Genomic DNA, 24,431 nt, shown 5'->3' with positions numbered 1-24,431 from the left:
CCCTAGATGCATAAAGAGGATCTGGAGCTAGGTGAGAAAGAAAAACGGGCCTACCGGGTCATCGCATGCCAGGAGAGGGGGGGAGGGGGGTTGTGCACACATGCACAGGGCGGGGTGCATAAGATTATGGGTGTGGGCATGCATGCACGCAAACTTCCCCCACCCCCCGTCCCTGGCACACAATGGCAAAAAGGTTAGCCATCACTGGTGTAGTGCAATATTAATGCAATATCAGGGGTTTTTAATTCAATTGTATAAAATGTGAAGGATGTGTGCTTGTGTTTTATTTTTTATGTATAATGTACACTGAAGGTGGCATTTAATTTTGTTGAACGAGGTGCAATGACAATAAAGTAAACGAAACTAAAGGTATGATTGATTTGTCTGTGGATTGAAAAACACAACTAAGACAGAAACCTGAGGGACATGAGGGCTTCCACGATCAATCAAAACTGTACACAAAGCTTTTCATTTTTAATAAAACGTTGTGCAATTACATTTTTTTTTTTTTTTTTACAAATGGAGAATGGTTTGCATTGAAACATTAGTGTCAGTGCAGGCAGGCTACCCAGACGCGATGAGCCTGTAATATCAATAATTCCTAGATATTTCTAGGCCCCAAATTTTGGGGACTGTTGATCTAACAGCACTAAGGAGCTTCAGGGTTGGAGACAATTCAATTGTCTCCGAAATTGGTGCAAACTTCTCATGCAGGACCAGAACTTGAAGGGAAAATGTGGATGAAGCTACAAGGACTGCCCTTTCTCATTTTTATACAAGGAAAATGACATTTCTGCAGCCTTTCTAATCATCTGCTTCTTGCTTTTCTTCTTCGCTGATGCTTTCGGCTTCTTCCGACTTCTGTTCCAGAGCTTTTTCGGGGAGAAATTGTTCAACTTTCACATCCAAGGCTTCACTGGTTGAACTTCGAATGCTCATATTTCTTACAAAAGAACCTTAAATTTAAAAAAAAGAGCAAGAGAAAGAAGAAAGGAGCAAGATGAATTCAGCTTATTTTGGTACACAATGATCTAACATGGACAACATTGTACAGAATCATTAAAAGTACTGTTTAAAATGGCAACTCTAAGCAACAGTAAACAGCTGTGAGCTTCTCATATGTCAGCACGTACAGGTAGTCCTCAACTTATGATGGGTTGCTTAGCAACCAATAGATCTCCCCAGGCTACTAACAACCCAGATTTGAAGTTCTGACAAGCCAGCCTCCCCCACCAGTCAAATAATAACATTTTTGGTTGCTTAGCAACCGGCCCTCATTTATATCGTCCCGCAGCCACATGACCATGATTTACAACTTTTTTTTAAAAAAAGAACCAGAAATCAGGGTTTACTTCCGTTTTTTGGCAAGAAATACCCATTGGCTAAAATGTATTTGCTTAACAACCGTCTTGTTCACTTAACAACCTGCAGTGATTCATTTAACTGCCGCAGAAAAAGGTTGCAAAATCAGACGTGGACACGGGGTGACTTGCTTAATGACTGGCCACGCTCTGACCACCATCCTGGACTCGATTATGGTCGTAAGTCGAGGACTATCTGTATTCAGTGGTTCTATTTAAAACCAGTATGATTTACAAGGCTGTGTTCAACTGTGGACGAAATTGGGCACACTGTGTGAAATATATTATTGCTTGCCATGACAGGAAGTAGGTACAGCCCATGCTAAGATTCTCAATCCTTGGTAGCGTTGTTCAGATCAAGGAAGGCTCTGGGAGTCCCAAAACTAAAAAGGGAAGGAGACAGGGCAAATACTATTGATTTATTAACCAAAATTTCAAATTAATTTAAACATCGCTGCATTAGCAGGATAGACTGTGCGATTTCTGATAGTGTCTGATGCTTAATTGACTACAAAAACAAAATGAAGGGAGGAGCAGTGATTTCCAGTGCTTCACTGCATGAAAAGCCTTTTCAAAACAGCAGCAACCCCACTACTATAGGTAGTCCTCGACTTACAACTATTAGTTTAGTGACCGTCTGAAGTTACAACGGCACTGAAAGAAGTCACTCGTGGCTGTTCTACGCACAACTATTGCACTTGGCAACTGAGTCATATTTATGATGGCTGCACTATCCCGAGGTCATGCGATCCCCTTTTGAGAACCTCTGACAAGCAAAGTCCACGGGGAAGCCAGATTCACTTAACAACCATGTTATTAACTTAACAACTGCAGCAATTCACTTAACAACTCTGGCACGAAAGGTCATAAAAGGGGCAAAACTCACTTAACAACTGTCTTGGTTAGCAACAGAAATCTGGGGCTCAACTGTGATCATTAAATCAAGGACTACGGTTGGCAGTTCAGCGGTTCGAATCCCTAGTACAGGTCTCCTGTGTGAGCAGGGGGTTGTACTAGATGACCTCCCAAGGTCCCTTCCAACTCTGTTACTGTTACTATTGTAACCTATACATTTTTGTCCTCCAAACTCTGCAAAAAAAAACAAACCCATCAACCTTCGACAAACTATTCTAATCCCTGTATGTCCTTGCAGGAGAAAACAGCTTAACTGATACCCTCAAAAGAGCTGGAACAGACAAAGTCAAGTCCTTGAAAAATGGTCACATATTGTTCCGACGCCAAAACAAAACGATGCGTCGCGCCCTGACCTTAAAACAAAATTCTCAGAAACCCCAAACATTTTATACTTGGAACGCAAAAACATCTGATACGGTTCTTCAAGGCTGTTTCAAAACGTTTCCAAGATAGGGAAACTTCCTGCGCAAATGTTTCCCATCCTGACAGGGGGAGAAATTATTTTTCTAACTGAGGTAATTCTGCAGGAAATTAAAAAAAACAAAAAACCCGGGACTTTTCAGTATAATAATTTTGCCGCTTGAAAGCAGGAGGTTGTTCTCAAAACTCCCAAAACAACTTCTTAAAAGAATGAAAAGGGTTTGTTGTTTTTTTTATAGCAATTTCCCTCTGAAGGGAGGAAGGAAGATTGCTCACAGATGTGAAGCAAAATTATTAGCAATAGTTATTTAAGCAAGTTTTGCCTGACATTTTCCCTGTTACTGTTCTTTATTGTTTAGCATATTTATTTAGCATATTGTTTAGCATGATGATGTATATTATTATTATTTTTACTGTTTTCTCCTTGAAGCTAGCAAAATGGTTCCCTTCCCCAACTTACATCCATTTGGGTAATATCACTAACTATCAGCATCGATTAAGAAATTATAAAAAAAGAGTGGCTCACCTTGTTTCGAAGATTTGTGTTTGCAAATGTCCTTAATAATACTGTCCAGATTGGCAAGTATCTGATCATTAGGCATGTCCAGCTGAAAAAGTGAATGCAAAAATAAAGAAAAAGTAAACAATAAATGCTGTCAGGTTTATAAAAATTGCGGGGACTGGGGTAAATACTTAATCAATGCACTGGTTTTTTATTTAATAAAAGGAGAAACATCTTCTCATCAATTAAAGGCTGCAAGTGCTGTCTTTAGTGTTATTATTATTTATTATATATATATACATATACATATACATATACATATACATATACATACATACATACATACATATATATATATATATATAATTATTTAGTCATTAGTGTCTTTAGCCCAGTAATACCTTGTTGTGAAAAAAGCGAAGGTATTTTCTAATTTTCATTCAAATTCAATCACCATAAATGTATAGAGCATAATGTATAAATATATATAAATGTATAAATATATTTATATATAAATATAAATATATTTATATAAAATATAAATGTATAATGTAGTTTTCAATGTTGGCAAGTTTAAGGTGCGTGGACTTCAACTCCCAGAATTCTCCAGCCAAAGGGAAATTGGTACAACTGTCTTGGTTAGCTATGGAAATTTTGGACTCAATTGTGGTTGTAAGTTGAGGACTACCAGTACAGATTTATTTAATGGGCAGCTTATTAAGAATTTCACCCATATAGAGTGAGAAATGGCAACCTGTTCAGATTTCAGCAGCAAATAATAATAAGAATAACAAAACAGAAAATAACAAAACAATTTGCAAATTGAAATTGAGTGACATTGGAGGAAGAAATCAATGGTTGTACCAATAGTAATAGGAGCCCTTGGAGTAATACACAAAAGGCTGCCTAGATACATGGACATTTTGAACTTATTAGACCTAAATATCCTGACTGCAAAAAATCACCCTACTCAGAACTGCCTACAGTAGTGGCCAAAATTGTGGAAACCTTTTGGGAAAAGTGTATTTTCTAAAACTAGCCAATAACACCACTTTTTTGGGGGGGGGAGTAGTAAAATTATATATCAATGGAAAGATAATTTAATGAAGAATGTAATGCAATAACTTTTATGAAGGATTTGCTATTAGAATAGCAATAACATGTATAAAGAAGAAAAGTGAAACACGTAGAAAAAACAAGATAGAAAAAACAGGATACACAAAAATTATCACCGTATCAGTTAATACTTAGTTGGGTAATCTTTAGCATGAATTATGGCCTTACAATGTCTTCCCATGGAGTGAACCAAGTCTTTTAATTCTGCAGCTGTTATAATGTAAAACCAAGATTGAATGATGGCTTCTATTAACTGGATTTTATTGCTGGGTCGCTTCTACCTAACAAGTTTCTTTAGTCGGCTCCATAGATTTTTCAATTGGGTTAAGATCTGGGCTATTCCCAGGCTATTCTAGCAGTGGAATAGGATTATCTTGAAACTCCAAAAAAAAGTGGTGTTATTAGCCATCAAACAATACACTTTTCCCAAAAGGTTTCCACAATTTTGGCCACTACTGTATATTCATGTGTTACCTTAACAGCTCTTAGGTCCTTGGTTAGGACTTGAGCTCTTACGTTTTTACCAGTGCCAGACTGTGAATCGAACTGGAGATTAAATCTGTAACTAATACTACTACTACTTCTACTACAGTACAACTAAAATGGATGAAATCTCACTAATTTTGTCTTTCTTGCCTGAAATTTTAGTCAAACTCATGACAGAACAGTGCTATAACTTGTGGCAAAATTTTAGCCATTTCAAAATATTTTACCTTAAAATTAAACTTCCAGAGGTGCCATCTGATTCAAGCCTGTGATTTAGAGCATTTTAAAACTAGCTTTCGGGATACATCATTTGCAGCATGGTGAAGATTATTATTTAAGCACTGAAATAACAACCTGAGGAAATATTACGTGCAGTTCTTTAGCAATAAGTATTATGCGAATCTACCTTTTGTGGATATTTCAGAAAGAAAGCTCTTCTATTAGCAAAACGTGTAATGACTTGCTAAATATTCCCTAATAGGTTGCACTAACTAGGTTGCTGAATGATCGATTTCAAAAAAGCAAAAATGCAAATGGAAAGAACAAGGTTGGTGGTTATTTTCGGTCGAACAATTTTTAATACGCGCGTTTCTCCGAAAATAAGATTCTGTCTTATATTTTTTTGAACCCCGAAATAAGCACTTGACCTTATTTCCGGGGAGGTCTTATTATTTTGGGGCGTGTGGATGCAAGATGGGGCTCCTCTTGCCGTCTTACCTGATTTCCACCTCTGTGTTTAAATATTTTCGGGAAGGGCTTAATTTCAAGGGGAGGCTTATTTTAGCCCATGCGCTCAAAAGCCCGATTGAGCTTATTATCAGGGGAGGTCTTATTTTCAGGGAAACAGGGTACATGATTAAACTACCCCCCAAGCTGAACTCACAGCCAAATCATTGGCCAAAACGCCGCGTAAAACGTACCATTGCAAACGGGGTTTCAATGAGGTTGTCGTTAGTCACTGCATATTCATGGCAGACTTTGAAGAAATTAAGTGTCTCAGGGATATTGTAAGTAATAGTACCTGTTTAAAAAAACAACAACAGACCACGAAGTAGAGTTAAATTCATCTTACCTAGCTGACATTCCACATGGGAACAAACCAGCTAATCTGCCATTTCTCTTTCCAACTGGGAAGAATGACAGAGGACGATGGGCCAAGTACAATCTAAAAGAATGTGAAGAATTTCATGTACATGACAAAGCTTATAACAGAGTAACCGTGTTGGAAGGGACCTAGAACGTCTTCTAGTCCAACCCTCTGCTCAAGCAGGAGATCCTATACCAGTGATGGCTAACCTTTTTGCCATCGCGTGCCAAAAGCAGGGGGAGCATGGGGGGGGTCGCGCACACGTATACCCACATCCATAATTCAATGCCCCCTGCCCCCCCCCGTGCGCACGATCCCCCACATTCCCCCCGTTTTTGGCACGGTGAGGCCAGTAGGCCTGTTTTTTGCCCTCCCCAGGCTCCAGAGGCTTTCTAGGAGCCTGGGGAGGGCGAAAACGGTCCCCCCCCCGGAGGCCCTCCGGAGGCTGGAAACAGCCTGTTTCCCAACTTCTGACGGGCCCAGAAGGCCTGAAAATCAGATGACCGGCGCACGCATGCTTGCTGGAGCTGAACTAGGGCAACACTTGCGTGCCCACAGATATGGCTCCGTGTGCCACCTGTGGCACGCGTGCCATAGGTTCGCCATCGCGGTCCTATACCATTCCAGACACGTGGGTGTCCAGTCTTTTCTTAAAACCCTCCAATGATGGAGCACCCACAACTTCTGAAGGAAAGCCATTCCACTGATTAATTGTTCTTACTGTGAGGAAAATTTTCTTTAATTCTAGGTTGCTTCTCTAGTTTCCATCCACTGGTTCTTGTCTTGCCTTCGTGTGCTTTGGAGAATAGGTTGAACCCCCCCCACTCTTTGTGGCAGTCCCTCAGATATTGGAAGACTGCTATCATGTTACCCTTAGCCCTTCTTTTCACTAGACTAGACATACCATGTAAGTTTAATATAGCCGAGGTGGCGCAGTGGTTAGGGTGCAGTACTGCAGCTACTTTAGCTGACTGCTAGTTCAGCAGATCAGTGGATCAAATCTCACCGGCTCAAGGTTGACTCAGCCTTCCATCCTTCCGAGGTGGGTAAAATGAGGACCCAGATTGTTGGGGGCAATATGCTATTTAGTATACTGTCTTTGGTGTAAGCCGCCCAGAGTCCTCGGAGAGTGGACGGCATAGAAATATGAATAATAAAAAAAAATAAAAAAAAATATTCCTAATATCAATAACAAAAAACAAGGAAATGTCAAGTCATTGTTTACTGATTGATAGTTGGTATATATGAATTGTTGAAGTCACTTCTGTAAGGAAGGTCTAATAAAAAAAATGTCCTTTACAGTTCAATAGCAATAGTAATAGCACTTAGACTTATATACCGCTTCATAGTGCTTTTACAGCCCTCTCTAAGCGGTTTACAGAGTCAGCATATTTCCCCCAACAATCTGGGTCCTCATTTTACCCACCTCGGAAGGATGGAAGGCTGAGTCAACCTTGAGCCGGTGAGATTTGAACTGCCGAACTGCAGCTAGCAGTCAGCTGAAGTAGCCTGCAGTACTGCACTCTAACCACTGCGCCACCTCGGCTCTTATCCTATGTAATCCCATCTCATCTAATGCAGGTGTCCAACCTCCTGGCCAGTACCGTATTTCCCTGAAAATAAGACCCTGTCTTATATTTTTTTGAACTCCGAAATAAGCGCTTGGCCTTATTTTCGAGGAGGTCTTATTATTTTGGGGCGCATGGAGCAAGACGGGGCTCGTCTTGCTGTCTTACCTGATTTCCAGCTGTCTCCCTAACCAGAGGAAATGGCAGGAACCAGTTGCGCATGCGGTTAAATATTTTCGGGGAGGGGGCTTATTTTCAGGGGGCGACTTATTTTAGCGCATGCACTCAAAAGTGTGATTGGGCTTTTTATCAGTCTTATTTTCAGGGAAACAGGATATTTCAGGGAACTTTGCTTTTACATATAACAGCATCAGGATTTTTTACATGAATAAAAGTGGAAAGACTTGATATCTTGCATTATTTTTTCCCCTCACTTCGAACTCAGTTATTAGTTGTTATTTTTATCTCTTTACTTTAAAAATGTTAAGAAAGTTATTATTATTATTTTTTTAGAAAAAAAGAAATATCCTTTTCTTACCATTTTTGATGGAAGGGTACTTTTGTTTCAGAAAACTCCTTAAAGGATTAATTTTTGTTGTTATGTCAGGCACTGCGATATAAAAATCTGCCTCAATTTCCTCATTTAAAATCTGAAAGCCCCCCCCCCAAAATAAAAAGATTGGTCATGATTTACCATTTTGGCAGTTATATATGCAACACAAGCACCTATTAAAAAAATATGATTTTTTTCATATCCCCTTTGCGACAAATTTAGCATGAGCAGACATAAAATTAACAGTATTTGAGTTTTTTTCTTAAATACAACACAATCTCTTTGCAACCCTTTAAGTTTGAAAGAACGGAATGAGCTGAGCTGAAATTTAAAATAATGATCTTTCCGCTCATTCTTCGCATTTGTGGATTGCACACCAGTGTTCACCACTGCCTGATATCCTCAAAGGTGCGCCAGGTTCAGGCGTGATTTTCGGAAGCTGCAGAAGCTGTGAGAATGGGGTACGCTCTCGTGTGGTTGTGAAGTTGTGCGAGAGGGCCAGACTAGAGCCTCCAAAAATAGTGTGAAGGAATTGCGTAGCAACTGCCCAGATGAAGTCAGAGACACTAACACAGATAGATAGATAGATAGATAGATAGATAGATAGATAGATAGACAGACAGACAGATAGATAATAGATAGATTACCCTTTATTATCATTTTTTTCTCTGGCACACATTAAAAATGAAATTCTGTTGTCTGCTCTCAAAAGTGTACACATACATAAATAGATCAGGGGTAAAATGCACTTACCTTCGCTACTGAATCGGAAATGTGAGCATGTGTGCCTCTTCTCCGCATGTGCAGACAATAAAAAACAGGACGTGATGACATCCCGGCAGATGGGCGGAGCCTCCCACCGCCGGCGCTACCGGATCGCGCGAGCCAGATAGATCTGGCCAGATTTCACCACTGATATAGATATGCAATAAACATACATATGTATATCTCTGCACACTAACATATAAATACCTATTAATCACTGTATGTATATACACACACACATATATTTATACATATACCGTGTTTTCCCGAAAATAAGACCCAGCCTTACATATTTTTTTTCCCTCCAAAAGAGGCACCAGGTTTTATTTTCGGGGGATGCCTTCAACTGTCTCACCTTGCGGTGGAAGCACCAACAGCCCCGCCCAGCAGGAGCCAGTGTGGTTGCTGCTGGCCCACTTCTTCTGCAGCTGCTTGCCGCTGCCCCTGGTCTCCGTCAGAGGCTTTCAGGAAAGGCCTCTGCAGCCATATAACGAGCTCTGGATTGACACGCGCAGTGCCTCCTGGCCTCGTTTCGCCACCAGAGGCCTTCAGGGAAGGCCTCTGCAGCCGAGAAACAAGCTCTGACAGTAAAATGAGGCCGGGGGGGGGAGGGGGGCACCGTATACATCAATCTGAAGCTCATTTCTCGGCTGCAGACGCCTTTCCTGAAGGCCTCTGACAGTGAAACGGAGGCCGGGGGTGATGTGCGCAAGCAGCAGCAAGTGGCCGCAGAAGGAGTGAGCCGGTAAGGCGAGGCAGGTATTGGGGTGTGCAAGGCCTGGCTGCAACCAAAGGTAAGCAGCTCCCCCCTCCCCCCATTGTAACTTGTTTTTTATCTGTGCGCCTTGCCCCACCCCGTGCAACCAGGTGCAACGGAGTGGGCGGGGTCTTAACTAGGTCTTATTTTCGGGGAAGCACGATACATACATACATACATACATACATACATACATACATACATACAAATTTCCCAGAAATTTCCATCTGCGAATGAGTCGAATGATCATTATTTTTAATTTCAGCTCAGATAATGTTCTTTCAAATTTGAAGTGTTGCAAAGAGATTGTGTTGTATTTAAGGAAAAACTAAAATATATAAAATTCATATTGATATATATAAATATATATATATATATATATATATATATATATATGAGTCAACTAACTTTCAATGGTCACTAAATGAACTGTTGTAAGTTGAGGACTACCTGTACACAGGAGATAGGTTACCCCCCTCCCATAACGGGTCATTTTCCAACCTTAACCAAGAAACGTTAACATTCCTCCTGAGTTACTACACAGAGGACCTACATTAGCAACAGAGTTCTAAAAAGAACGTAAATGTTTAAAAATAAAAATAAAACTCTACGTAGAGTTTTGCCGCAGCAGCTTCAAACAATTCACACTGTGGCTTGATTATAAATTGGGAGACAGTGGCTGCAAAACCTAAGAGTAAAACTGCCTGTTCAGTGTAAGACTTTCAAAAAATCAGAGAATTATGTTTTGGACACAGAAGTTAAATTCTTAAGTCTCCTCAGCAGCTGTTGGTGTTCCTTTTCATTTTCCCACAAAAATAACTTATATTTATGGCTACAGTGATTCCTTGTAAAATGTATGTAGAATATCAGGGGAATTCCTAAGAAACCAAAGATAAAAAAAATCCAAATAAGATTTCTAAAAGTCAAAACAATAGATTTTTGGTGATTTATATGAGCCTTAGACCCCCATCTATAACTAGATGAAACAAAGCAATTCTTGGCTGCAAATAGGAGAAACCTTGTAAATTCCTAAAATATTCTAGTGAACAGCAGCTGCAGAACTCAAGCTTTCATTGCCACAGAATTTATGTTTTCCAGATGCCAAACCTTGATACATCTGCAGTTTTCTGAATAGAGTTGACCCAGTGTCTTGCCTCTGGTAGAAGGGATGAGCCAGTCCTAACCTCTGACCTAGTGGTGAAATCTAAAATTTGTTATTACCGGTTCTGTGGGCGTGGCTTGGTGGTGGGTAATGTGACTGGGTGGGTGTGGCCAATTTTTTTTTTTTTACTTTTAAAACCATTTTTTCTACAACCTCTTCGGCGAAGAGATTGTAAAAAAACGCTTTCAAAAAGCTCTGACGATCAGGCAACTCAGCTTGGATCGTCAGAGGCATTTAAAAGAAAAAAAGGTTTTTTTTTCTTTTAAAAGCCTTTGACAATCCCAGCTGAGCCGCGCGATCATCAGAGGCTTTTTTTTTTTTTTAACTTTTAAAGCATTTTTTTCGGCTGAAGAGATTGTAAAAAAAATGCTTTTAAAAGTAAAAAAAAAGCCTCTGATGATTACATGGCTCAGCTGGGCATGGGGGGGGGACAGGGATTTTTGTTACCGGTTCTCCGAACCACCCGCCTCCATCGCTACCGGATCAGGCGATCTGGTACGAACTGGGAGCATTTCACCCCTGCTCTGACCCTGGAAAAACTTACAAAGAACTAACCGAGCTGATTTCAATTGTGATTAAAAAATGTATACATATTTTTAAAATACCGGCTTAATTAACTCGATTCCTCCAACTATGGTCGCTCCATTTTCTGTTGCTAGATCTGCTTCTTTTGGATCCTGAAAAAAGGAAAATAAAAAACGATTTAGTTAGAAGACGCCGGGATTACGAGTAGACCTCGACTTTACAATCACAACAGAGCCCAAAATTTCTGTTGCTAAAGTGAGACAGTTAAGTTTTGTACCATTTTTACGACTTTTTTTGCCACGGTTGCTAAGCGAATCACGGTTAAATTAGCAACAAGGTTGTTCAGTGCATCTGGCTTCCCCATTGACTTTGCTTGTCGGAAAGTTGCAAGAGGGGATCATGTGACTCCGTGACCATCATAAGTACACGCTAATTGCCAAGCGCCTGAATTTTGATCATGTGACACCTGGGGATGCTGCAACGGTGGTTAAGTTGGAAAAACGGCCGTAAGTCCCATTTTTTCCGTACCGTTTGCAACTTCAAACGTCAGTAAAAGAACTGTTGTAAATCATGGAATGCCTGTATTGAATATTTATTTGCATTATTAGCACCCACAAACCCAATGGGGAAATAGTCAAGTCAAAGCCTTTATTGTCGTTGTACATCATGTATACAACGAAATTGGTTTAGCCTCTACTGGTGCAGTTCATACAAGTCAAGACAATGTGAATATAAAACCACTTTTTTTTTTTTTTTTTAATTTGATTTATATGCCGCCCTTCTCCGAAGACTCAGGGCGGCTTACAATGTGCTCAGCAATAGCCTTCATCCTTTTGTATATTTATACAAAGTCAGCTTATTGCCCCCACAAACTGGGTCCTCATTTCACCTACCTTAGAAAGGATGGAAGGCTGAGTCAACCTTGAGCCTTGGCGAGATTCGAACCCTGCAGTAATTGCAGGCAGCTGGTCTTAATAAGCTTAATAACAGGGTGCCTTAAACCCCTGTAGTACCAAGGCACTTATACAAGTGGTTAGGGAAAAAACTAGTCATACGTTTCTGTTGTGGTCCGCCAGCAGCCTGCGGAGCTGGCAGCGGAGTCGGACAGCGATGAGGCTGAGGAAGAACATGGGCCAGTCCTGGAGGCTGAGGAAGGCCCGGATGAGGGCTCTGCGTTGGAGGCAGAGAGGGGGCCAGGGCCATCCTGGAGTGATGTGCGGACTCCGGAGCCTCCAGAGGCAGATAGCAGAGAGGTAGAGGAACAGGAGGAGCCTGTTCCTAGTGCACGTATGAGAAGAGCTGCCAGAAGGCAAGAGCAGCTACAGCAAAGAGGATGACTCGGGAGTAGGGCCAAGAGATGATTGGCCCCTCCCATAAGGCTTAAGAGACCAGCAACGGCTCTTGGCCTCTTTGCCGGAAAACAACGTTGAGAGAATTGCTTCTTGTTTCACTGTATTCATTTCTTGTTGGTGTCTTCTGCTTCTGAACTTTTGCCAAGAAAAGCCTTTTGGCAGTTTGCCTAATTATCCCAAGGTCGGTGATAAACTGAGGAATGGTGTTTTGAAGAATTTGCTTTAATTTAGTTTGGATTACGCTGAGAATGAGTTAATTCTCAGCTGTTCTAATAAAGTCTCTTTGTTTTCGAACTGTTTGTATTTAATACTAACTACTTGGGCCTGGGTCACAACAGTTTCCATATGTACAACGTATCCTGTGCAACATTTATATTACTCAGGTGTATGATCTTATATTATGGTATATATACATATTACGCACTACACTGGCACCAGTGAAATTTGTGGTGCAGTATAATGTTTAGGAGTCTGACAGCCAATGGGTAGAAGCCATTTTTAAATAGGCAGGGAAGGTTGCAAATTACTCTCGTAACGGTCCCAGCCTTCATACATTTGCACCGGTACCAACCATCGCCTCCTGGACTTCCTGCCTTTGCACCCTGCCATAGCATCCATCCCCCCTGACATTCCTGTGCTCACAAGCCCTCCCTCAACCTCCCCCCCCTTCACCCCTCAACACTCTTTACCTGGGAATCTCTCCACTTCTCGCTTAATAACTTGTGTGTCTTGTGGTTACGGTAACAACTGGGGCCGCCAGAATTGCAGCTAAGCATTGCGGCCACATGACATCATGCCTTACAACCACAGCAATCCCAGTCCCAATTGCTGTCATAACCCGAGGACTACCTGTACTCTTAATCCCATCCTCTCTAGTGATTTCATTTGCTCTAAGGCAGGGGTGTCAAACTCGATTTCATTGAGGGCCGCATCAGGATTGTGTTTGACCTCGGGGGTGCCGGGGCGTGGCCAGTTCCACGCCACTTGTGTGATCAAATGCCACTTTTGCTAGTAGTTTGTTTTGGTAGCGCTCTACCAGCGAAAACGGAGCTCCGTTTTCGGCTGCAACGGCATCCTGCAGCGCTCTGCCAGTGAAAATGGAGCTCGTGAGTGCCACGCGCAGCCCTCCTGGGCTCCATTTTCGGCTGCAACTGCCTCTTGCAGCGCTCTGCCAGCAAAAATGGAGCCCAGGAGGGCCGCACATGCCCCTCTCGAGATCAGTTTTCTCTGGCAGGCCGTTGCAGCCAAAAATGGAGTGCACAGCCCTCCCGAGCTCCGTTTTAGCTGGCAGAGGCACCATGGGCCGGTCCTTCGCTGTTTCCAGGGCGGATCCACGGGCCAGATCTAACCATCCAGCGGGACTGATTTGGCTCGAGGGCCTTGAGTTTGACACCCCTGCTCTAAGGATTTCTATCACCCATGTCTAAGGATACATTAAGGCAGACTGGGTATTTTATGGCCCAAGGGCCACATCCTGTCCATGGGTAGTCCCATGGCATTGGGGGTAGGGGGTGGGACATCAGCAGCAGTGGGATGGGGCATTGGCAGCAGGGGGTGAGGCAATACTGGGATGTCAGTAGAGGGAGCGGGGCTGTGTCGGCGGTGGGTGGGTGGGTCAGTAGGCAGTGTTGGCATCAGGGATGGTAGCAGCATTAGGGGCAGAGAGGCGGCATCAGGGGCAGGGCATTGGTAGCCCTCCATAACAGTCCCAATTTCTCATCTGACCCCTTGGGAAAATTATTTACCCACCCCTGTATTAAGGGATACCCAAGATCCTTTTCTACTGTATTTTCACTCAAGTGCCCTTCTTGCTGTTCACACATTAAAATCGAATAAATTGAGTCTCTGCACATAAAGTAAATGTCTTGACACCTTAAGCAAACCTCATCCACTATTCCGCATGTCTCGTGGGAACCCGGTGACGATGTATGCCAATGTAACATGCAAGCGACTGAAGTATCTTTGGCTCAATGCTCAACAGCTCACCTGTGTGAATAGTAAAATCTTGGGGATGGCGTCTGTGAAACGGTAAGGCAACAAAAGAGTACTAATAAATGGCCCCACAGTTTTCTGGAAGTGCAAAAGCAAAAGGAAAAAAAAAATCCACATTATCTGATTCAACAAAACAAATACATATTTGATACATGAGACATTTTATATACCGATAGCTATTGCTATTGCTATATAGATTAGATATATAGCTATACACACACACATATGCATTTTTCAAACTGTTTCAGGAATGATCCTTAAGTTTACAGAACTCCATTCAAAGGATTCATTATAAATAAATTTTAGAAGCCGTGCCTGAAGGCATTTTTCATTGACATACTTGCTGTGCTTTTACCAAAGCTTTGATGTTTTTTTAGATGTGTGAATTCCAACTCCCAGAATTCCCAGCAATGGCCTGACTGGAGAATTCTGGGAATTGAAGTTCATGCATCTGGAATTTGGCACGGTTAGGAAGCACAATTTTAAACTGTTCTATTGCTATGACCTCAGCTTGGTTTTATGATGTTTATATTTCTTTGCACTATGGAGGGGATCTATCTATCTATCTATCTATCTATCTATCTATCTATCTATCTATCTATCTTTATATATTTATATATTTATATATTTATATATTTATATATTTATATATTTATATAAATAAAGTGTTTTCCCAATATGGGAGGGAGCATACTGCTTCCCTGTCGCCTTTCAGCTCCAATCCAGGAGCCCTCAAGCAGTCACATTCACAACAAACCATTTTATACCAAATTTATATTTGCTGATAAAGAAATAAAGGGAGACAAGTATAGATCTATTTCAAGCTATTTAGCTCTCATCAGCTAGCCATATCCTTACTTGGATTCGAACTTGGGCTGCCTGCATGTTAGGCAGTTGTATTAACCTCTGAGCCACAAGTTCTCTTTCCTTTATCAGCTTGAGCAGGGGAGAGATTAAGTGTTTTTCTGTCGAAGCACTGGTCTACCCCAATATGGGAGGGAGCATGCTGGCATAGAAAGGTAAATTAAATAAATATGTAAAGAAAAGAAATACATAAAGAAAAACAGACTTTGCTTCCCCCGTCCCATTTGTAATCTAATAATCTCACTGGTTTTAGTACAACTAACACCCATAGGAGAATGTTATTTTTTAAAAAATTAAACATGTATAAAACACATTATAAAACCCAAATAACTAATGAACTGAAACCATAAGCACAAGAAAACAAAATTTATTTCATCACTTCATACTTTGCAATTTCACTCATAAAGTACTCAAGGGAACTAATGAACGAAAATGTAAATTGCCAAGAAGGGACTTTTTATTATCTATGGCGGACGTGTGATAAAACGAAGAAATACTGAGAGTAGGATTCATATCTTTAAGAAAATTCTTAAAGTGAATATAGGAAGAAAATCGGAGACTTTTCTTTTGGGTTTAATGGAACAAGAGTTGGGAAAAATGTTCAGAACCTTGATGTTATATATGTTGACGGCAGAGGACTACTCTACGCACAGAAATGCAAGGTCACTTCAATCCCCACAATGGATGAATGGCTGCAAAAAGCTGATGAGTTAGCAGATATGGCCAAATTGACTGTTTTGAATAAAGAAAAAAAACCGCAAATACCTTTATTTCTACTTGGAAACCACTTCTGGACTTTGTGCTTGAGGTGGGGAAAAAAAGGAAACTTTGATTTTGGGTTTTAGCGATTACCATACTTTTCGGAGTATAAGACACACTTTTCCCCCTCCTAAAAGAGGGTAGAAATGTTGGTGCGTCTTATACACCAAATACAGCTGTTTTTGGCCTCCTGAAACCCCGCCCTGCGCGTCCCGTTTCCGTGAAAAACAGGCCAGTTTTTCGCAAAAATGGGATGCGCAGAGGGTTTGGGAGGCCTGCAGAGTGCTCCTGGGGGCTGGGGAGGGCAAAAACGGGCCCATTTTTCGCAAAAACAAATGTTTTTGCCCTCCTCAGCCCCCAGGAGCACTCTGCAGGCCTCCCAAACCCTCTGCGTGCCCCATTTTTGGCCTCCCAAACCCCCCACGCAGCACGTTTTTGCCCTCCCCAGCCCCCAGGAGCACTCTGCAGGCCTTCCAAACCCTCTGCATGCCCCGTTTTTGTGAAAAAACTGGCCCATTTTTCGCAAAAACGGGACGCGCAGAGGGTTTGGGAGGCCTGCAGAGTGCTCCTGGGGGCTGGGGAGGGCAAAAACTTTTTTTTTCTTGTTTACCTCTTTGAAATCTTGGTGCGTCTTATAGTCCGAAAAATACGGTAGATAGATTTGTTGTTATAGAAGTGGCTAGTTTATATTATTATGAAAAAGTAAAGAGTTGAGGGTAGATGATAATGCCTTATTTTACTGCACCAAAGGAGTCGGAAGTCAATGTCTTTTTCCCCCCCTTTTTCCCTTGCTTTCCCCCACTATCCACTTCCCTTTTTCCTTCCCTTATTTCCCTAATATTTACTTTTGTATTCTCTTTGTATGTCATATTGTAAATTAATAAAAAAAAACTATACATACATATTAAAAAAAAGAAAATGTAAATTGCAGATAGTCCTCACTTGGCAATCACAATCTGTCCTGGAACTGTTATCGTAAGACATTGTGCTTAAGTGGGTCACCCCATGACCTGACTCAATTTTACAACAGTTGTTAAGTGAGTCCACAGTCATTAAGGAAATCACATGGCTGTTAAGAGAATCAGGGGATCATTAAAAAGACCGTGTGATTGTTAAGTGAATCCATTCTCACAAATGGGTGTTTGTTGCTGGAAACCAGCAAAAAAAAAGTCAAGAAATTGTAATCATGTGATCGCACGACTCTGCAACTGATCATAAATGGGAGCTAGTTGCCAAACACTCAAAATTCGACCATGTAACCATGGGAGGGATATATGATTATAGATTACAGATTAACAGAGTTGGAAGGGACCTTGTAGGTCATCTAGTCCAACCCCCCACTCAAACAGGAGACCCTACACCATTTCTGACAAATGGCAGTCCAATCTTTTTTTGAAGGTATCAAGTGATGAAGCTCCCACAACTTCCGAAGGCAACTTCTGTTCCATGGGCTGATTGTTCTCACTGTCAGAAAGTTCCTCCTCATTTCTAGATTGAATCTCTCCTTGGTCAGTTTCCATCCATTATTCCTTGTCTGGCCTTCAGGTGCTTTGGAAAATAGGTTGATCCCCCCTCCTCTCTGTGGCAGCCCCTCAAATACTGGAACACAGCTATCATGTCTCCCCTGGTCCTTCTCTTCACTAGTCTAGCCAATTGTAACTTTAAGAATAGGTTGTAAATAACTTTTTCTGAGGCCATCAAAATTTTAAACTGTCATTAAACAACCAGTTAAGCGAAGACTACCTGTAATCGTGGTTAAAAACATAGGACAACTCAAAAGAGTAAAAAGTACAATGGAATTTAGAAAAGTTTCCCAATCAGTAGCACTCTTAATTCTACCCTTGATATCTTGATTATTTACTTTTAGGGCTTCAACGCTGTTGAAGATTTTAAGCAGTATACAAAGATAGCTCACCTGTTCAAAGCATCCCTCACACAACGCAAACCGAACTCTGGTTTTTCTAATTTTCTTCAACCATGCTTATAACTGACAAAACATGTTAAGTTTGTTTTTAAAAAAATACCCTGAGAAACAACCTGATAGACAGCTCAGTCTCTGGTTATAATCTTTGTTAATTCTTGTCCTGAGAAGTGCTCTCCATTTTGGTTTGGATAAAAAAAAAAAACAACCTTCATTCTTAACAACATCTCAAAGAAAAAAAAAAAAATCCAGCTACTAAGGTTGTAGTAAATGTATTAATCAGTATTCAACTAGGGGAGATAATATGTGTATATGTATTGGTCTTTTTTAATGCACCTTTTTCTTTTTTAATGTTTTGTGTTTTGGGGATTTTTCTTCTTTTTTTGACTCTTTTTGGATTTTTTTTTTTTTTTTGAGTTTTGTATTTTAACTTCGCTTTGAATATATGTGTGTGTGTGTGTGTGTGTGTGTGTTTTCTGGGATTATATATATATATAATAAAAAACGGCTGGAAGGGCCTAATACACACGCAAGGGCTAAATTGATTAATGGCATATAAAGGCAGAGATCTCTGTAATGGTAATTTAATACTCTGACAATGTCTGCAGATGGCTGACAAAAGCTTAGTAAAATAATTTTTTTTAATTCTTTTAAAATTTTAAAATCTTAAGTTCCGGAGTTCGCAGTATATCTGCTTCTTTTTTTACTAATATACCTGGAACTCGTATTTTTAGAATATATATATATATAATTCCAACTACCAACTAAGGCTGTAAAAAAGGGAATGGTACATACAACCCAATACCTTCTTTTCCGATGCCATATCCAAGGTGATGTGTGCGTACAATTCCTGGGTGGGAGGTGTAAAATCCAGTGGTTGAAATTTCTTCAAAAGCTCTACAGCTGTTTCTGTGTCATAAACCTGTTTTTGATAACACCAGGTCAAATAAACATCGTCCTTTGGCTCAAGCGGTAAAGGCAATTTATAACGGTCTTCTTTTTCCTTAGGCTCCAATGCTGTTTTTTTTTCCTGAGAGGCTCTTCTATATTTTCTAGGTGACCTTTAAGGAAATAAAGAGATTGTTTTATGCAGCTTTGCCGAATGAATACTCACAATATTTTTTTTAAAAATGGCATAGCCATAGACCCATGATGGCGAACCTATGGCACACGTGCCACAGGTGGCAAGCAGAACCCTCTCTGTGGGCACTCCAGCCGTTGCCCCAGCCCAGCTCCACTGCGCATGTGCATGCACCTCCTGCCGGCCACTGGTCTTCGGGTCTCTGCCCGAAGGGGTGCGCAGGGGGTGAGGCCTTCCCCAATCTCCACAGTTCCCCCCCCCAGAGCCCTAGCTTTCTCCTGCATTTCTGCCACCCATGCCTTCCCTGATCTCCGCAGGTTCCACCCTCCGCAGGTACCTCGCCATGGCAGAAATGTAGGAGAAAGCTAGGATGCACTGGGGCGAGAAACTGTAGAGATTGGGGAAGCCAAAATAGGGTGCGGGGGAGTCACGTGAGCCCCCCCGTGCCACGTTTTGGGCCTGGAAAGCCTCCTGCACCAACCTGGAAGCCAAAACAGGAGCCGGGATGCGGGGCGCATGTGCGGGGGGTGCTCACATTGCATTTTGGGGATTGGGGCACACCTGCGCTTTGGGCACTCGGCACCAAAAAGGTTAACCATCACTGCCACAGACTATCTTAGAGATGAGAGTTGCCTTAATGCACACCAAAGCTAAGAAGAAAACACAACATATATGATACTAGAAATCTGCTTAATTTGAGAAAACTGTTTGCTATACCAAAAGTAACACTGGTGACTAGTTATTAGTCATTATTTTCAATTATGAGACATGCAGGAAAAAGAGAAGGAGAGACAAGAAATTAAATATAAATTAAAAGAGTTTTTATATTTGTGGATTAGAAAATTAGAAAACATTAAACAAGACTCCAGATGAGCTGCTTTCGTTTCTGTCTTAATAAGTTCAGCTCTGCTTCATGACAAACGTCTGGAACTAGAAATTTAAATTAAATTAATAATTTAATTATTTCTTAACAAATATAGATTATGCCATTAATATGAGTAGAAAATAAATTAAACAATTAAATTTTAAACTTTGATTATCCATCTTGGATGATCGTCAGAATGAATAAAATCTGACTCCCTTAATATTTTTAACTATAACTAGTACTGCATGGAGCCAGCTTCTGAACATAATTAAAAACACATCTACTCTATGTTTTCAAAGTACAAAACATTATATCATATTTATAAATGCTTCAATAAGAAGCAAATGCATTTCACAATTGCCTGTATAATGTAGAAGAAACAGTAGGTTATAATCATTGAATTTGACAAAATTTTAGATAATATATTTTATAGTGGATAGTGTACAGTACTTTATTAAGAATAGATTGCATATCTGAACTCAGATACTAGTTGGTTTGAAGTTTGTCTGGCCCCGCCATATTTCTATTTATGATACTATGTTAAGGGTAGTCCTCAACTTAACAACCACAACTGGAATCAGAACATCCGTTGCTAAGCAAGGCAGTTAAGTGAGTTGCATCCAATTTTATGACCTTTTAGCTGCGATCATTAAGTAAACCACCATAGTTGTTAATACAATTGTTAGATGAATCTGACTTCCCCCAATAAGTTTGCTTATCAGAAGTCAGAGGGAAAATCACAAATGGCAATCATGCGATCCCAGGACCATCTGTATGTATCTATGTATAGGCATGTTTGTGTGTATGTGTATACATATTTCTATTAACTATTCAAATTAATCCCCCTTATTTACTTACTTTGCAGCATACTTTCTACTGGGAACAAGTAAATTGGTAAAACAAGGAACCGCTACAGGATACTGAACAATTCTAGAGGAAATGTGGCTAGGACTCTGAGCAAAAACTGTAGAAAGACAAAAACAATAACAATCCAAAATGAACTATATTGCTAGTCATGTCACTTAATTGCATAAATTGGTATGGCTTTTCTAGACCTTTGTAACAGAAAAAGATCTATAGACAACACAGCGCTGATATTTGCAAGTACTATAACATGGTTTGGCAGAACTTTCCCGTTCTCAAATTTAAAAATATATTTTGAATAACTGCTGGATGATTTTTTTTAAAAATTAAAAATTACAACTGTTTACCTTCAGTTCATCTGCAGCCAAATGAGACCCCGGAGAAATCAGCTTTCAATTTAGAATTGCTCTCAGAACGGGCTGTATTTTATATATGAGCATAATCTAAAATGTCTATTTCTTCAGAAGTACTCATAGAAGTTTTCTTTAGAATTATTCAGTATAGCCAGACTCTAATTTTTGATGGCTGGGGGTAAGGATGAAGGCCAGCCAGGTCAGGGTATATCTGGAATTATTTCTTTAAAAAAATCTGGATTTGGGGAAATTTGCTGTACTTTTAGATTTCACACCAATTTCATCAACTTCCTTACTTCAAAATAGGTTATCTGCTTCCATGCTTTTTACCAATAATGGCCCAAAGATACTCCTAAAAAGAGACTCTGTGAACAATTGACACACCCTAATTTACAATTAATTAATCAAAAAACAATTAAGTAGCTGCTCATTCAGTGAAAGAAAAATCCTCTGTCTGGGGATATTTATTATTTAAACTGTATATTTGTTAATTATTAGAACAGCTAATAATTACTTCTAAGCTGGCCAAAGTCATCTTATAGGGAGGTAAAATAAATAATAAACATTATATCTTATATTGCACATTGTTATGTTACAATATATACATGATATAATCATATAAACTAGGATGGTGGGTTCAGCCAGCTATAAATTAGATCCATGGCTTTGCTGGCAGGTGAAAGCTTCCAAAGACATGCGTTTGTAGAATATTTATTTATCATATTAACCCTATTAGATATTACCATAAATATTTTTTAATGAAAAGCCCTACTTTCAGCAAATTAAAAGAATGGGAAGAATATGATTTTTGCAAACATCTTTAATATTTGGCAAGTGGTTAAGAAACGCTGCTGTACAGCAGTAGCCCCGTTCTAAACCCATCGTCCTGCTGGGAGTCGGGAGGGGGGCATATCCACATAATGCATTATTATTAATAATGTAAAATCCCAAGCTGAGACATTTTGGAGAGAAATTAAGCTGGGAAGGGAGGAAAAAGGGCTTCTACGGATGTGATCCACGCCGGATCGAGACCCTCACCTCTCTGCAAGCAGCATCGTACTACGGGCAGCGCCATCTTGGTCAGGAAAAAAAAAGCGCAGAGGTGCTTTACCAAAAGCGGTCCGGCCGGCTACGCGGAGCCGGCAAGAAAGGTTCCGCCGCAGGGGGAAGAAAAAGTGGAACAGCGCATTGTTGCATTAACGGGGTTGCGCAAGCAAAGAGTGCTTCTAGTGCATCTTGTTTGGGACTTTAGTTTAGTCCCAAGGCTTAATTAAAGGCTTAATTAAAGCATGGCTTATTAGGAAAGACACACCTTGCAGTCCTGCCAGTTTCAACTCCCTGTGGTTTATAAACCATGATTTGTGAACCAACAGCAGTTTATTGAATGAACCGTGGTTAAATAATGGCTTAGCCTGATATGTAAGCCCATCCGCTTTTGCAGTAGGTATTGTTTTATAATCGATGCATTTGTTAATGCTAATATACTTTTCCATCTATAGATTATTGTAAAGAACATTACAACATGAACATATTTAAGTTATTGTCCAGGAATTACGTTTTATATTGTTTTCAACATTATTACAGGTGTCCTTGTTTATTTTATTTATTTTATTTTATTTGTCGAGTACATATTAGATAATATATATAAGTATAAGCATGAATTGAATACATAAAATGAATACAATTAAAGGGAACATTAGAACAGGGACGGAAGGATTGCTGGTGCTCTTATGCACACCCTTACAGACCTTTTAGGAATGGGGTGAGGTCAACAGTAGCCAGTCTAAGGTTAACACTTTGGGGGTTTTGGGATGAAACCAGATTCAGGTAGTGCATTCCAGGCATCATCATTATCATCATCATCATTGGTAATTGGTACTGGGAATTCTGTCACGAAGTAATGTAGTCGTAAGGAACAATGTCATATGACTCTTGATGCACACCAGTTCTGGCAGTTCTAGTTACTGTCATTAAACAAATCCTGCTATTTTATAAAAGGTTTTTTTTAAATCTTGCCTTTTTTTTTTTACAAATAACCCAAGGTGGCAAACCTATTCAACACACCTTCCTCCTCCTATTTGCCTCACAACAGTGTTGGAAGAAATATCCATCTGGTTCAGTTCCAAGCTGGGAGAAAGGCACTGGAGACAGAATAGAGGCTGGAGGCTGATTGGAAAGAGGGCCCATTTATTGATGAAGCAGGACCGCCAAGCATGTGTGATTCTGGGTAGCTGACCACATGGAGTTGAGAGTAGAGGGTATTTATACCTTCACTTGGGCTTTGCACATGAGTTTCCTGTTCCTGTTCCAGAACATGTATTCTATTGGCTGTTGTCAGACTCCCGTGGTGCCATGTACAAATCCTAGGAGTTTGTCTGAGCTACGTTTGGTTGAAGTTTGGGCTGATGCAATGAAGGGGCTTGTTGGGCAATTCCTATTGTGGCTGAGGGCTAACCCTACCTTTGTTCAGACCTTGCGGGGAATTTGCTTATGAATAGAGCTATCTATCTCTTTATCTCTGTATCTTAAGTACTGACATCTGCTGAGGGCTATTAAGAAAAGTGGGGGCTATTAAGAGTGAGTCTGCTTCCTGCCTCTAAAAAAACATGTTTCTCCATTTCTCATCCAGGGAAATATAATATTCTGACTTTTTAATATTTCTCAAAATATTTCATTCTTCTAGAAGAGGGGTAGGTGCTAACTTTATACAATTTCTGCCTGATTGCTGTCTGGCATTGATCCTTGCTTATCTGAGCATTGGCTGCTGAGGTAACGTGTTCTAGTCTTTTTGTGAAATACCAGAGGAAACCACAACGTAGCAGGCAAACTACTATACAGATAGTCCTTGGCTTACGACCACAATGGAGCTCAATTCTGTTACTAAGCAAAACGTTAACTGGGTTTTGCCCCATTTTATAACCTTTCCTGCCACAGTTGTTAAGTGAATTACTGCAGTTAAGTTAGTAATATGATTGTTAAGTGAATCTGGCTTTCCCATTGACTTTGCTTGTTAGAAGGTGATCACATGACCCCAGAACGCTGCAATCATTATTAATATGAACCAGTTGCCAAGCATCCAAATTTTGATCACATGACCATAAGGATGCTACAACAGTCATAAGTGGGAAAAAGTCATAAGTCACTTTTTTTCACTGCCATTGTA

At 40.4% G+C, this 24,431-nt stretch overlaps 1 protein-coding gene across 1 annotated transcript; it reads right to left on the bottom strand.

Annotated features, from left to right (window-relative positions):
- Positions 1–462: 462 nt before the first annotated feature.
- Positions 463–22,453, bottom strand: MRPL1 (mitochondrial ribosomal protein L1). Its single transcript, XM_060687011.2, has 9 exons — positions 22,307–22,453; positions 20,910–21,015; positions 18,911–19,166; positions 14,556–14,639; positions 11,298–11,369; positions 7,994–8,105; positions 5,721–5,821; positions 3,223–3,304; positions 463–956 (listed from the first exon to the last, which is right to left on the bottom strand). The coding sequence occupies exons 1-9, from the start codon at positions 22,341–22,343 to the stop codon at positions 805–807; spliced, it is 1,002 nt and encodes a 333-aa protein (XP_060542994.2). The 5' UTR covers positions 22,344–22,453; the 3' UTR covers positions 463–804.
- Between the last annotated feature and the right edge of the window lie 1,978 nt (positions 22,454–24,431).

The sequence above is a fragment of the Pantherophis guttatus genome, chromosome 8, assembly GCF_059756535.1.
Source record: "Pantherophis guttatus breed Tessera chromosome 8, ASM5975653v1, whole genome shotgun sequence".
NCBI classification, from domain to species: Eukaryota; Metazoa; Chordata; class Lepidosauria; order Squamata; family Colubridae; genus Pantherophis; species Pantherophis guttatus.
This window is presented reverse-complemented; position numbering and strand designations above follow the sequence as displayed.